At 29.3% G+C, this 14,585-nt stretch overlaps 1 protein-coding gene across 3 annotated transcripts; it reads left to right on the top strand.

Moving 5' to 3' along the window:
- The first annotated feature begins 3,571 nt into the window (after positions 1-3,571).
- Positions 3,572-9,113, top strand: LOC130668702 (protein abrupt-like). Of its 3 annotated transcripts, none has more exons than XM_057471116.1 (5): positions 3,572-3,862; positions 4,571-4,760; positions 4,840-5,022; positions 6,589-6,838; positions 8,415-9,113. In XM_057471116.1, the coding sequence occupies exons 2-5, from the start codon at positions 4,572-4,574 to the stop codon at positions 9,008-9,010; spliced, it is 1,218 nt and encodes a 405-aa protein (XP_057327099.1). In that variant the 5' UTR covers positions 3,572-3,862; position 4,571; the 3' UTR covers positions 9,011-9,113. The 3 variants fall into 3 exon arrangements, with proteins under 3 accessions (XP_057327099.1, XP_057327090.1, XP_057327108.1); XM_057471107.1 differs by having other exon boundaries at positions 3,572-3,846; XM_057471125.1 differs by having other exon boundaries at positions 3,572-3,846; positions 8,418-9,113.
- The last annotated feature ends 5,472 nt before the right edge of the window (positions 9,114-14,585 follow it).

The following is a 14,585-nucleotide window of genomic DNA, read 5'->3' on the forward strand; positions in this document are numbered from 1 at the left end:
GCATTCTTCAGCTCGAAAACATTATTGTGAATACATTTTCGAGCTCTTTCGAGCTCGAAAATACTTTTGTATGCTATTGTCTTCGAAAAAAACCGTTTTTTACCATTTCTTTCTCCCGCGATATCTCTCGAACGAACTTTCCGATTGAGATGGCTAAGGCGGCAATCGACGCATTTTCTTGTTCTAGAGCTGATTAGATTTTGAAGTCCATCGTTCAACTCGTTTCTGAGAAATCAATAAAAAACTAAGAAAAAAAAATTATTTTTTTTCGTTATTCGCCAATATTTTCGAGTGTACTTGATCGAATGATCTGAAATTTCCAGGAAAATTGATTGCCAACAAGCTCTTTCGATCGGTGCCTTAACCATCCAAATCGGTTCATTAGTTAAAAAGTTACAAAGAGTTTACACACACACACACACACACACACACACACATACACTCGGACATCATTCTGAAAATAGTCAGAATAGCTTCCTAGGACCTCAAAGCGTCGATATCTGATGAAAACTCGATTTTCGAAAATTGGGGTGAAAACAATAACTTCCCGAATTTTTCGAAAAACATCGATTTTCTTAGCGGGAAGTTAAAAATACAATTTATGCGATGCTTGCCAGAAACTTGTCGTTAAGTTAGTCGTAGATGCTTCACTGCAGAACTTGCTAAGCAATATTTAGAGTGTGGCTATCAGGGTTATTGCAAAATGAAACTTAGATACTTTTAAAGTTTCTCAGCCATACTATATTTGTTTTTCTCATCTTTCTAACTCGGTTTTTGTTTAAATATAACATTTCACTCTTACAGTATGAGTGTTATATCAATGGAAATTTTTTATTTCGATGTTATATATAAGCTATTGAATGTAAATATTTTGTTATGGTCCAAGTTTGCTTTAAAATTTGTGTGTATTTGTTGCGTTGGTTACATTTTCGTTCGGATCTCTCATAATAATGGCCCCGCCCTAGCAGATCCGAATTACGGTGTTTCGGTATTTTACCGTAATTTGCGGGATTTTAGTGTAAAATACGGTAAAATGCCGTAATCCGTGGTAAATTACGGTAGATTACCGTATTTTACCGCAAATTATGGTAATTCTGATGGGTACGGGAGATTACGGTAAATTGCGGTAAATACCGTAATTTACCGTAAAAAAAATTAGTATAATTGAAGCAACAACTGAGATGTAGTTCTTTTTTGCATTTTTATAGTTAATATAGTTATGAGATTTTTATTTTAACTACGTGACGGTTGTAGTTACAATCCTTAGTTTACACACACAGAAAAAACAGATATCTCGAGTCAAGAAAATATTTTTGAAGACAAACGTTTTCGGGAACCAAGTCAAGATTTTCTTGAGCCAAGAGAATTCGTCTTGGTTGGAGAAGATTTCTACTTTATCTGAGAAAATTTAGGTCTCCAAAAAAATTTTCTTGAATCAAGAATATTTACCTTCAGTCAAGAATTTTTTTTTTTGTGTGCAGTAAAAAAGGATTCGTCAAACTCAACATATCCGTGTGTAAAACGAACGTTTTACACTTATTTATATGTTACTTCAACATGTTGCAAGTGTTAAAAAAAAGTTACACACGCATAAGTTATAAATAAAAATTTTCCAAGAATTCTTTTGTGATGGTCGAGATTATTTTTAACATATTTTGTGTGTTGATTTGATAGTAACATATAAAAAGTGTTACTTTCGAATAAAATGACATTTTTGTGTGTTAAAAAATCAATCGATTGCGACAGTTTAAACAAGATAAATACTGTGTGTTAAATTGACACACAAAAGTGTTAAAAATTCAACACTCAGAATTTTAACACACGTTTTTTTTTACACTTTGACGATTCGTTTTTTACTGTGTATACTTATAATAATTGTAATCAAACAATTCGTAATGCCACGGTGTTTTGTTTCATTAATACCAATTCGTTTAGTTAAATTAACTATAAAGTTATAGTTTTAGCAATTAATCAATAGTTAATATTACTATCGAAAATAGTATTACACTGTAAAAAATCACCGGGGTAAGTCCAAGCGGTGTGGGTGTTAAAATCATCGGTGTTAAATTTACCCCCGAAAGCGGTGTAAAAATAATGCCGCCGCCGGTGTAAATATTCTGTACCGGTGTTAAAAAAAATTCTCCGGTGTTCAAATAACACCGCTGCCGGTGTAAATATTCTAGACCGGTGTTAAAATAACGCCGCCGCCGGTGTAGATATTCTTTACCAGTGTTAAAATATTTTACTTTGTGAATATTTTTACTTACTCGATCACTGTACTTGTTAATAAATAATTTTCTTTATTAATTTTCATAGAGAACTGACATTTTTTGTGTTTTATAATCTTTCAAGTTAATACTCCAAGCGGACGCAGTTTACCCAGCTTTTACACCGATATTACTCCGCTTTTACACCGGTTACCCCGCTTTTACACCGATATTATTCCGTTTTTACACCGGTTACCCCGCTTTTACACCGATTTTACTCCGCTTTTACACCGGTTACCCTGATTTAACACCGGTATTTTTAACACCGGTGAATTACTCCTCCTACACCGGTGTAATTTTATTTTAACACCGGGCGGAGTTAAAATGAGTCCATTTTTAACACCGCTCTTTTTACAGTGTAGGAATTAATTTTAAATAGTTGATTAAAGTTAACATGACTATCGACTTTTCTCTGAGTGTGTGTTTTAAAATTGGACAGCCGCTGATGCTATTGAAAAGTTCCAATCTGAAATATTTTTAATAAAAAAATTTGAAGATTTCATTCAAAATCCTTTTCTTAAATGAAGAAATCCAAGCTCAGCTCGGGATAATATTTAATAAATAAATCAATTAATTAAATTGATGAAATTAAAAAAAAAACACGCGTACTGGTTTTTAAATTATCTCAGTACGAATTTTTACATTTTATTTATTTATTCAAAAACTCAAAAGTTGCCAATTATACTACACATTCACACTCATTTTTTTACTCATATGAATGTAGCAGATGTGAGATGATTTTTAAATTAATTAAAATAACGAAATCTAAAAAAATACGCGTACTGGTTTTACAATTATCGAATTACGCATTTTTAAATTTGCGTTTTTCTTACATTTTATTTACTTATTCAAAAATTTAAAAAATTCTCAATTGTGAGCCAAATTCATGAGTGTGAATGTAACAGATAATTGTCATTTTTTTAATTTTTAAATAAACGAATAAAATGTAAGTAGAGTAAAAATTCAAAAATGCATATTTAGATAAATGTTAAATCCGTTTGCGCATTTGTTGAAATTTCATTATTTTAATTAATTCGTTCATTTATTTCAAATTTATAAATTTTTTTATGTTTGCTACATTCACACTCATCCAAATTCACGCTCGTCCAATGATAATTAATAAATAAATAAATAAATCGAAATTTAAAATTCGAAGCTTTTTTGAGTACCGCCCAGCTTTGTCTCAAGTAAGTATTTGTCTAATGTTCAAAAAAAGATACAAGTACACTTAGAAATACCAAGTACCACCATCTGTCTCTGGAAAAAACAAGCTAAATAATCAAGTATCTGGAAAATGTGATACTCGTATATAGACTTTGCTCTGACAGCGTTTGAATCTGATTTTATTTTGTCATTTAACTTGATTTATAATAAATGTAAAATAAAAACAATAATAAAAATATTTTTAAAAAATAATAATAAAATCTATAAATGTAATAAAAGTGTACAGTTTAGTTGATAAAAAAATAAAACAACAATAAATAAATTTAACTTGTGATAAAATTTAACCTACAGATCTTTTTTTGTCTATAGTTTTACGTACTTTCACCTTCTTAAGTAAATATAATCCTCATTGCAGGTAAGTTATGTTCAATGTACGTGTTATTTATATAATTAAGTTATTAAATTTATTATTTATTACCAGCCATTTATTTTTTATTTTATTTTTTGGTTAAGTTTTTTTGTTGTAAAAACGACGACGCCGAATGATTTATTTTATTTTGGGTGGGGATAGTAATTAAGTAATGGTGGGAGACGGAACTTTCCTTGTCTTACATCCAGACAATTTACTTTTAACAAAAAAAAAAAAAAAACAACATTACTTTAATTTTTTTAAGTAATTTTATTTTATTATTATAATAATCTCATGTTATCATTTTTTTTTATTCTATAGTCAATCCCATGACTTTTTTATCTCCAATTTCAAGTTCAAGTTTAAAATTAACAGTCATTTTATTTATCAAATTTTTAAATAAACTTTTTATTTTCCAGTTAATTACTTAATAAGTTTAATTGTTTGTTTTTTTTTATAAATCAAAACTTGTAATTGTATTTCCTACAAGTTTTTAAAATTATTCAGTACATAATTTTATTTAAATTTAAAAAATTATTATTTAGAACTTTTTCTTTAAATAAAATACTCGTTAAAAATTTTTAAAAATAATTTCAAACTGTAGTAAAAATGATGTTATGATATTATTTTATTTTAAGATTCCGGATGAGTATATTTATGTAAATAAATATGTATAGATATAGTAGAATATTATTGAGGAAATAAATTAATTGATGTGATTGTTTTGTAGAATGGGGAGCAGTGCTCAATTGTACAGTTTATCTTGGGGTGAATTTAGCACATCACTAACATCAGCAGTGCAACTACTCCGAGGGCATGGTGATCTTGTTGATGTAACATTGGCAGCTGGTGGTCGTAGTTATCCAGCCCATAAAATAGTTCTTTCTGCCGCAAGTCCATTTTTATTAGATTTGCTTAAGGTATAATTTATATTTTAACTGTATATTGTTTGCCATTAATTTAAAATATAAAAATTATTGATGATAATTATACTTTTAGAGTACACCATGTGAGCATCCAGTTGTTCTGCTCGCTGGAGTAAGCTCTGATGATTTAGAATCTCTGTTAGAATTTGTTTATAAAGGTGAAGTGAGTGTAGAACCATCACAATTGCCTTCATTACTACAAGCAGCTCATTGTTTGAGTATCCATGGACTTGCATCTCCAACAATATTGACTGAAGTAATTATTTATTTATTAACGCTTTCCGCAATTTACCAAGTTTTTCAATATTCATTCGCTTTATCACAGTGCGAATAACAAAAAAAACAACAACAATAAAAAAAATCTGAAAACTGCCTGACTCTGCGGACCAGCTCCAAAACTTCTTGCTGTTTTCAAGCTTCCTGAGCTCGAAAACATTATTACTTGTAAATTTTTGAGCTCTTCGAGCTCAAAAAACTGTTAGACCGACAAAACACATTTCATTGAAAAAAAATAATTTTTATCCGACGATATATTTGGAACAATCAACTGATTTGAACGTTCTTGGTGGCAATCGAAAAAGCTCACCGACTTAGAAACTGAATACATTTTGAAGCGAATCGGGCAAGTGGTTTATTCGTTATACGCAAAAAACCGATAAAAAAATTAATTTGATTTTTATTTTTCGTATAACTTGTTAACTACGTGAGCGATCGACTCCGAAATCTTATCAATTTCAAATCTTGGTGAGCCCTTTCGATTGCCACCAAGAACGTTCAAATCGGTTGAGTAGTTCTAAAGATATTGCTATACAAAAAAAGTTTACACACAAACACACACACACGCACGCACACGGACGTCCATCTGGAAATAGCCAGAATAGCTTCCTAGTACTTCAAAACGTCGACATCTGACGAAAACTCGATTTTCGAAAATCGGACCGAAACCAATAACTTTCCTTTTTTTCTTTTAAATTTTAAATTTTCATGGCGGGAAGTTAAAAATTTAATAAAGAAGAATAACTATGATCCAAAAAAAAAAAATGAACCATAAAAGAATAAACATGAAAAGTTTAATTATTGGACTCAGTTTTCAATCTATTTTCCATTTCCACTCGAATTTACTTTTTGAATGGATTTAGATCCACAAAAAAAAAATTAACCGATTTTGAGTAATCATTAACTAATTTAAAAATTCTATTTCTGGGACCGTTTTGTACGAATGACTTATTTGAATATGGAATTTCTAAAAGTCTATGTTTCCTTAGACTCTTTTTTAGGATATTGAACTTGATATCTAATAAAATTTCTAGAGAATCGATCAAATTATTCATTGCCTTGAAAAAGAAGTAATTACTATACTATTAAATTATAATTATATATTTGGTTACTTAAAAGCTGCTATTACTATCAGAAGGGTATCAACTATTGACGTTTTATTTTATTTTATTTTTTATTTATTTATTAATATTATACGCCATTGAATTTTGCCATAGCCTATCATAATTCTTCGAGTGACTGAGTAATTGACAGTAGTCAATTAGTTTCAGGGTCCAACTATAACTCAAATCACTTTCGTTAAGCTGGGCCGTTTGTGCTACTTGTGAGAAATTAATTAATTTTTAGGGTCAGAATCGCAATTCGATGTTCCAAATAATTATTTTCGGGTCGTCTTAGAATGGATTATTTTTATTGTTGATAATAAATAAATTGTAACATCTAGAATACTGTTTGTAGTGGCAATAACTAGTGTTTTTATTTAAATTAAATTAAATTTTAATATTTAGTAATTAAAAAAAACTTGTTTTTTTTTTTTTTTCTTAAGAATGGCGAAGAAGTACCTCCTACCGCAATACCAACAGCAACTGAACCAGTAACACGAGAAATAATGAATTCATGTATCCCAATAAATCGTAGAAAAAAAAGAAGAAGAAAATCATCGTCTTCATCTGGTAAATGGGCAAGAATAGATACAGCAAATGACAGTGAAGATCGACATGATGGACATGGAGATGATGATAGAACAACAGACTATGATCACAAAAATGATGAAACTGGTGTTCATGCCGATGATGGTAAGATTATTACTATTGTTATAAAATATTATATGTTTATTAATAAATAAGTTAATTACAGTATCCGTATTTTGTGTTTGCTTTGTATAATTTATAATTGCCGATACAAATTACGTGTCGGAAAATTAAAAAAAAATGCTGGAAAATCCAAAAGTGCACACCTCAATCATTCATGATAAGCGTTAATATTTTATTTTTTTATTATTACTTTGATTATATTATTATTTTAATCATTTTTCTGCATTGATTATTCTTTAACTTTTAACATAATAATTTAATTTTTTATTTTTAGCTTCATTTCTTTAGTTTTCTTTTTTATTTAATTTTTATTATTCAAAATCGTTTTTTAATATTCTGCTTTTTTTCATAAATATCGCTTTTTATTTTTTAATCCTTCTGTCACACTAGTGCTGCTGCCAGTAGTTGGTGGAGGAAAAAAAAAAAAAATAAATAATGATGAAAATTAAAAATGGCAGCTAAATTTTAAATGAATTACCGATTTTAAGTTTTTTATTAATTACAATTGAACAAATATATTTAGATTGATTTAGAGTGATTTTTAAAAGGGTTCTTGCAATAAAAGATACAAAGCTAATAAAAAAAAAAATTAGGCCAATTTATTATATTTTTCGAGAGTTATTGTGTTTCCAAAGATTCATACGCAACAATTGACAGTACTGATTTTTTGGATTAAAATAATTCATTTCCGATTGATGGAATAAATAATTGACTTAATACCGGGTCGAAATTATTCCTCAATAAATTATCTTTAGACTAGTAAACACTTTAACCTATTTTAGTGTAATCAAAAAAGTATAAAGATGATTTAACATGAGCGAATTAGACGAAAAAACAATTTCGATCGTAAGGCACAGAGCCCGTTAACGATTGAGGTGTGCAAAATCAAACGGACACAAGCACAACCATAAATATGTTGCACTTTTGCCCACCTCAAGCGCTGAGGGTGCTTAATGAACGGTTTTTTCCGACTGTTTTACTCATACAAAAACTTTTCTACATTTTTTTAATTAGACCAAATAGGTAAAATTGTATACTAGCATATAGAGAATTTATTAAGGAACAATTTGAACCTAATATTAAGTCGATTCGTTATTTTATTAAACTTAAATTAAATTATTTTAACTCAAAAAACCAGTGCTGTCAGTTGTTACCCATGGAACTTGAAATTTGTAAAACTCCGTAAACACGATAACTCTCGATAGATACAATCGGCCTAGATTTTTTTTTTATTATCTTTGTATTTTTTATCACAAGAACCCTTATGAAAATCACTATCTAAATACTTTTAGTTTTATTGTATTTTTGCTGTTATTATTTTTTTCATTTTTTCTCTCCATTAACTACTGGCACTTAGATTGACATCTGAACAAATAGGCAGGATAATTTATAAGTTGACTACAAATTCATAATAAAAAACAAATAATTTAATACTATAAAATAAAAATAAAATGAGCAGTTGAGGAGTATGCTTTTGGATTTTCCAATATTTTTTTTTTTTTTTAAATAAACAGTTTAGTCCTGCATAGTAAAAATTATATGTTTTGTCTATTGACAGCAGGTGAGCGGTCAAAATATTCAAATAATCGAACACTTAACGACTGGACTACAAGTACTGGAGCACATATACCGCCATCATTAACCGTCACGGAAGTTCAAACAGCACTGACGGCAGACAACTTCACAGATATAAAACCTTCATTACAAACTTTAATGGCAATGCAACAACAGTACTCACCATTGCACATTCCCACATTTTCTGGGTCACTCAGTATGGCATTACCAGGTTTTCCACTCCCAACAACAAGTTCATCAACACTAAAAGTACGCGGTGCATCCGATTGTCCAGGAATTTGTCCATTATGTGGCGCAACATTAAGACAGGCTAGAAATCTTCGTAGGCATTTATTATCATCATGCAAATATCGACTAAATAGTTTTCATACGTTGCAACAATCAACTGATCATGTTGTTGTAGATATTGAACCGAAAATAGAAATAGGTGCATTTAGTAATCAAAATCATGTAAATGATAGCGGAGAAAGCAATAGTTGTGAACAAATTGTTTGTCATCCAAGTCCTTTACCGTCACCTACACACAATTCAAATAATATGTCACCTCATCAAAATATATCTGAAACTATCGCCAGATGAGATACATAATTCAGAGTAAATTTATTATTTAATAATAAATTCAAGAGATCAATTTTTAAAAATAATTCATTCTCAATGCAAAGATACAAAAAAAAAATAAATATATAAATAAAATATAATATTTATATATTTTGTTCTTCCGCTTTTTTTTTTGTTTAGTTATACGTACTTTTAGATTTGTAATTTTTTTACAATTTAAATTATAAAATATAGAATTGTATATTAATTGATAGATATTAAAAAAAAAAAAAAAAATTCCATACATGATCAAAAAATTGATAAGTTAGTTCACCTGAATATTTACATAAGAATATGTATAAAAAAAATTAATTATATCTGTAGATATGCCTTTCAATAATTATTTTTGTTTGTCAATGTATTTTATAATACGTATTAAATTTTTTCTATACTATTACGTTTTTTTTTATTTTTTTTTTTACTGTTATTTAGTAGATATATATTAGTTGTGATTGGTTAATTTATGTGGATTAAATTTTTTTAGCTTTCTGTGAGTTCAGTTGCCAAAATAATGATTGAAAAGAAATAATTAAATTTTTTAAAGATTATATCACATGTATAACATTTTTATATGATTGATCGATTATAATATTATATTAATATTATTTAAACATAAATAAACCATGTCATTGGATAAATTTATTTAATAATTATAAAATAATAATTATTGTTCATTTATTTTAATGCATTTGTAAATAAATATCATATAACGATAAAAAAAATGTTAAATTTCATTGATAATTTAATTCTTTAACGAATAAGGGCGAAAGGGGTCTGAGATACCAAAAAAAAGAGCATATTTTTGTGATTTTTTTTTTTCAGGGCACCTTCTTTATTAAAATTTTACAAATTTGTAACATAATTAAGGATAATTCCAAGAATATTCTGCTAAGTTTTCATAAAAAACTATTGAAAAACGAGCCAGTGATAGTGGGGAGAACCGAGTCACCTCAACAAAAAAAGTCTCCATGCCGTAGGCATGATAACTCATGACTACTTCATCTGAAATCAAAAAACCAAAATGATTTCTTTGGTACATAAGTTTATCTTAGATTTGAATGAAGGATTTTTTTTTTTTCAATAAATACTTATTTTTTAATTATACAAAAGAAGCAAGTTTTAGCAAAAATCAAAGTTTAATGATTGCACTTATACCAAAAATTCAAAAATAAATATTTTTTTTATTCTTTCGTTCAAATCCATGATTAACTTTTTGGTTTTTTGATTTCAGGAGAGGCAGTCATGAGTTATCCTGCCTACGGCATGGAGACTTTTTTAACTTCCCGTTAAGAAAATTGAAAATTTTCAAAAATTCCGGAAGTTATTGGTTTCGGTCCGATTTTAGAAAATTAAATTTCTATCAGATCTTTCAGAAGATTAGATTGACGTTTTGAGGTTCTAGGAAGCTATTCTGACTAATTTCAAGATGATGTTTGAGTGTGTGTATGTGTGTATGTACGTACGTATGTAAATATCTGTAACTTTTGATCGGATGTCAAGGTTACAACGGATTCGACTCAAGGAGCTCGAAAATAGCGGGAAGTTTTAGAACTGGCCCGCAGGGTCAACCGATAGACCGATTTTTTTTTTGAAAATTTTGAATTTTGTTAGCGGGAAGTTAAAAAAATGATAACCATTACCATCTTGCGATAGGGAGTTATTACCGTCTTGTATGTAATAATCATTATCATGCTCTTATGTTAATAATTCTTTTCTGGTATAGTCTCGGGGAAAAAATCATCAGACCTGATCATGCCTGAATATTTGCCAGCCATAAAGATGCGTGACCATGCTTGGTTATAAAAAAAACATAGTGTTAAATTATTTATAAACATCTGTACTTTCTGCGTTGCTACATTTTTACGTAAAAACACTAGAGTCGTCGAAACTTCTCCAAGTGCAAAAACTGCATGGACCCTAACAACTAATTGAAACCGTATTGGAACAATTTACTATTATATTCCATTGAATTTTCAGAGTAAAAATCAATTTAATAATTACCGTGTGCGTTATTATAGAAAAATATTAAAATATTTATAGCTCATAGCGTTTCTGTATTATACCATAATTGATGTGAGCAAAAAAAAAATTGTTTGATAATTTTAACGCTTATTTGATTTTAAAAATTTTGCAGATTGGTTTTATTACAAAAAATATTGTAAAGCAAAATAATTTAACGAACAGCTCTACGTCGTAATTAATGATTCTACTGCGTAACTCTAATTAAAGATTCCGATAAAAACTGCTGAATTCCGATTGAATCCGATTGGTTCCGATTGAAATGCGATAGACTTTCAATCGGAATTCATTGGTTTCAATCGGAGTTTTTAATCAGGGAATGAAATATTAAATTGTCTTTGTTTCAAATACTAACCGATTTTTTATCTAAAAAAATATTAAATCGATATCATTTAATTAATTTAAACTTTCGGCGTATTTGCCCACATTATTTCTTTGTCCCCATTGAGTATTTGAGCGTCTGACAACAACAAAGTATTTAATTTGTCATTAAAGTTTTAACGAATCCAAGTTAATGATCTCAGATATCAAAATGAGTGAGTCAAATTATAAGAAATATTCCAGAATTAATAGCAACTTTATGAACAATGAATAATCTATATATTTTTTATCCAGCAGATAATTTAATTATTAAATTAATAATAACGCTGGTAACATTCTCGAGTTATTTCATTCGTCGGTTCTCACTGGGTAAAAATTTTTAAAATTAATTTATTATTTTTATCAATTGATTATTTAATAAAATGGTAATTTAAAAATATATAGATTGATAAACGTTCAATGTCAACTGAAGGCGTCATAATTGGACCAGATACTCCAGTATACTATTTAGATTATCCAAGTTATGATTATTTACTAGCTTACACTTATGTAAAGGTAAGTCTAAATAAATAATTATCATTATTATAAGCTACTATTAATAATTAATTGTATTAGAAATTTGAAGCATCTCCTTCTTATAACTACTATTGTAATTCGGAAATCAAATTCAACGGTAAGTAAATTTATAAATAAAACAACATAAAATAAACGAATTAATTTTGTTCTGCCAGACACATTTTTTCCGAAGGTGTTAGTAGTCCTTGATTGGTATGATGGATAAAAAACGCAAGAGCAAGATATTCTTAATGAAGTAGTGACGGAATGGAATGAAGTAGATAAATTTTTTGAACCACTTGATAATCCCAAAATAAAATTTTTTTTATCATCATCGTTTATTAAATTATGGTCATAATTATTTATTGTAGAAATCAGATATTTGGTACAATACGATATTCCGTCGGAACGATACACCTAGCATTTTTATACACTGTAAAAAATCACCGGGGTAAGTCCAAGCGGTGTAGGTGTTAAAATTATCGGTGTTAAATTTACCCCCGAAAGCGGCGTGAAAATAACGCCGCCACCGGTGTAAATATTCTGTACCGGTGTTAAAATAACGCTGCCATCGGTGTAAATATTCTAGACCGGTGTTAAAATAACGCCGCCGCCGGTTTAGATATTCTTTACCGGTGTTAAAATATTTTATTTTGTCAATATTTTTACTTACTCGATCACTATACACTGTAAAAAGAGCGGTGTTAAAAATGGACTCATTTTAACTCCGCCCGGTGTTAAAATAAAATTACACCGGTGTAGAAAGAGTAATTCACCGGTGTTAAAAATTCCGGTGTTAAATCAGGGTAACCGGTGTAAAAGCGGAGTAATATCGGTGTAAAAGCGGAGAAATACCGGTGTAAAAGCTGGGTAAACTGCGTCCGCTTCGAGTATTAACTTTAAAGATTATAAAACACAAAAAATGACAGTACTCTATGAAAATTAATAAAAAATATCATTTATTAACAAGTATAGTGATCGAGTAAGTAAAAATATTCACAAAGTAAAATATTTTAACATCGGTAAAGAATATTTACACCGGCAGCGGTGTTATTTTAACACCGGAGAATATTTTTTAACACCGGTACAGAATATTTACAACGGCGGCGGCGTTATTTTCACACCGCTTTCGGGGGTAAATTTACCACCGATAATTTTAACACCTACACCGCTTGGACTTACCCCGGTGATTTTTTACAGTGTACTTGTTAATAAATGATATTTTTTATTAATTTTCATAAAGAACTGACATTTTTTGTGTTTTACAATCTTTAAAGTTAATACCCTAAGCGGACGCAATTTACTCCGCTTTTACACCGGTTTTACTTCGCTTTTACACCGTTTACCCTGCTTTAACACCGGTGTATTACTCCTCCTACACCAGTGTAATTTCATTTTTACACCGGGCGGAGTTAAAACGAGTCCATTTTTAACACCGCTCTTTTTACAGTGTAGAATTGAAACCTTATCAACGTGGTTCTTATTATCCATCTTTTATGGCCGAGTGGTTCAGAGATAATGCCGATCAGTTTGAAAGTTTAGAGTATGATTTTTATATATTCAAAACGCAGTAAGTATAATAATAATTATTGTTCTCCGAAGTATGGCGCTTTGTCCCTAAAGTTATAATTTCTTATTTTACACAATGACGCCAGATTTTTGCTGTGAGATGGGACTTAAACTATATTTATACTACTTTCATGACAAATACTAGGTTTACTTGTGATACTAAAAATGGTCCCAATTATCGTTCATCAGGAGGATTCTTGAGCAGAAGTAAATGTTTTAGTATTAATGCTGCCAAAACTGTCGCTCTTATGTAAGAATTCTGTGTGAAGTAAATAATTTATGTATTTGATAATTTTATTTAGGGGTGATTATATTTTTTTGTAGGTTTAGAATTTATCTAAAGCTTGATGACGGATGTGTTCGTAAGATAATCTACTGTAGTGAAGATGGTAGTGATTTTACTTGGTCCGAATGTTCTAAAAGAGCCTTTAGAATGATGGCTAAGTGAGTAGATCCTTTTTTGTTTTTCGATTAAATTTTGGGTGTTGAAATTTATTTTATGAGCTATTTTTATTGCAGCAACACCGAGTACACTTGTTTGCATCAAATCCCTTATGATCAAGATGAAGTCGATTACTCATGATTTAATTCAAACTTTCAAATAAAATTTTATACTTTGAGTGAAATTGTACAAATATTAATGAATAATCATTTCCAAATAAATAGTACAAAAAAAAAGTGCTAAATTATTTATAACCATCTATACTTTCTGCACTGTTGCATTTTCACGTAGAGACACAAGAAAATCGTCGAAACATCTCCGAGTGTAGAAACTGCACTGACCCTAACGCATAATTACAACCGACTCGACACGTACCCCGGATGAAATTTATTTTAATTTAATTTTATATGAATTACTCATTTTCAAAATGGATTATTAAAAAAGGGAAAATCATTTAAACTCCTATAAATAATAAGATACATAATGAATATAATCACTTTCCACTTGCATTGACCCGTGGCTAATAAATAAATTTTGACGTTTAATGTGGCAATCAACGCGTTTTATTGAGTTCTAAAGCTGATTAAAATTTTAAATTAGTCAGTTCAGCCGTTTCAAAGATAATTGGAAAAAACCGTTTTTCAGTTGAGG

Source organism: Microplitis mediator, chromosome 1, assembly GCF_029852145.1.
Source record: "Microplitis mediator isolate UGA2020A chromosome 1, iyMicMedi2.1, whole genome shotgun sequence".
NCBI classification, from domain to species: domain Eukaryota; kingdom Metazoa; phylum Arthropoda; class Insecta; order Hymenoptera; family Braconidae; genus Microplitis; species Microplitis mediator.

What these genes read in the sequence shown, in the direction of transcription:
- LOC130668702 (XM_057471116.1), top strand. Translation starts at nt 4,572, where the DNA reads ATGGGGAGCAGTGCTCAATTGTACAGTTTATCTTGGGGTGAATTTAGC. An exon ending in TTTTATTAGATTTGCTTAAG is followed by an intron (nt 4,761 to 4,839) that starts GTATAATTTATA and finishes TTATACTTTTAG; the next exon opens with AGTACACCATGTGAGCATCC. An exon ending in TGGTGTTCATGCCGATGATG is followed by an intron (nt 6,839 to 8,414) that starts GTAAGATTATTA and finishes GTCTATTGACAG; the next exon opens with CAGGTGAGCGGTCAAAATAT.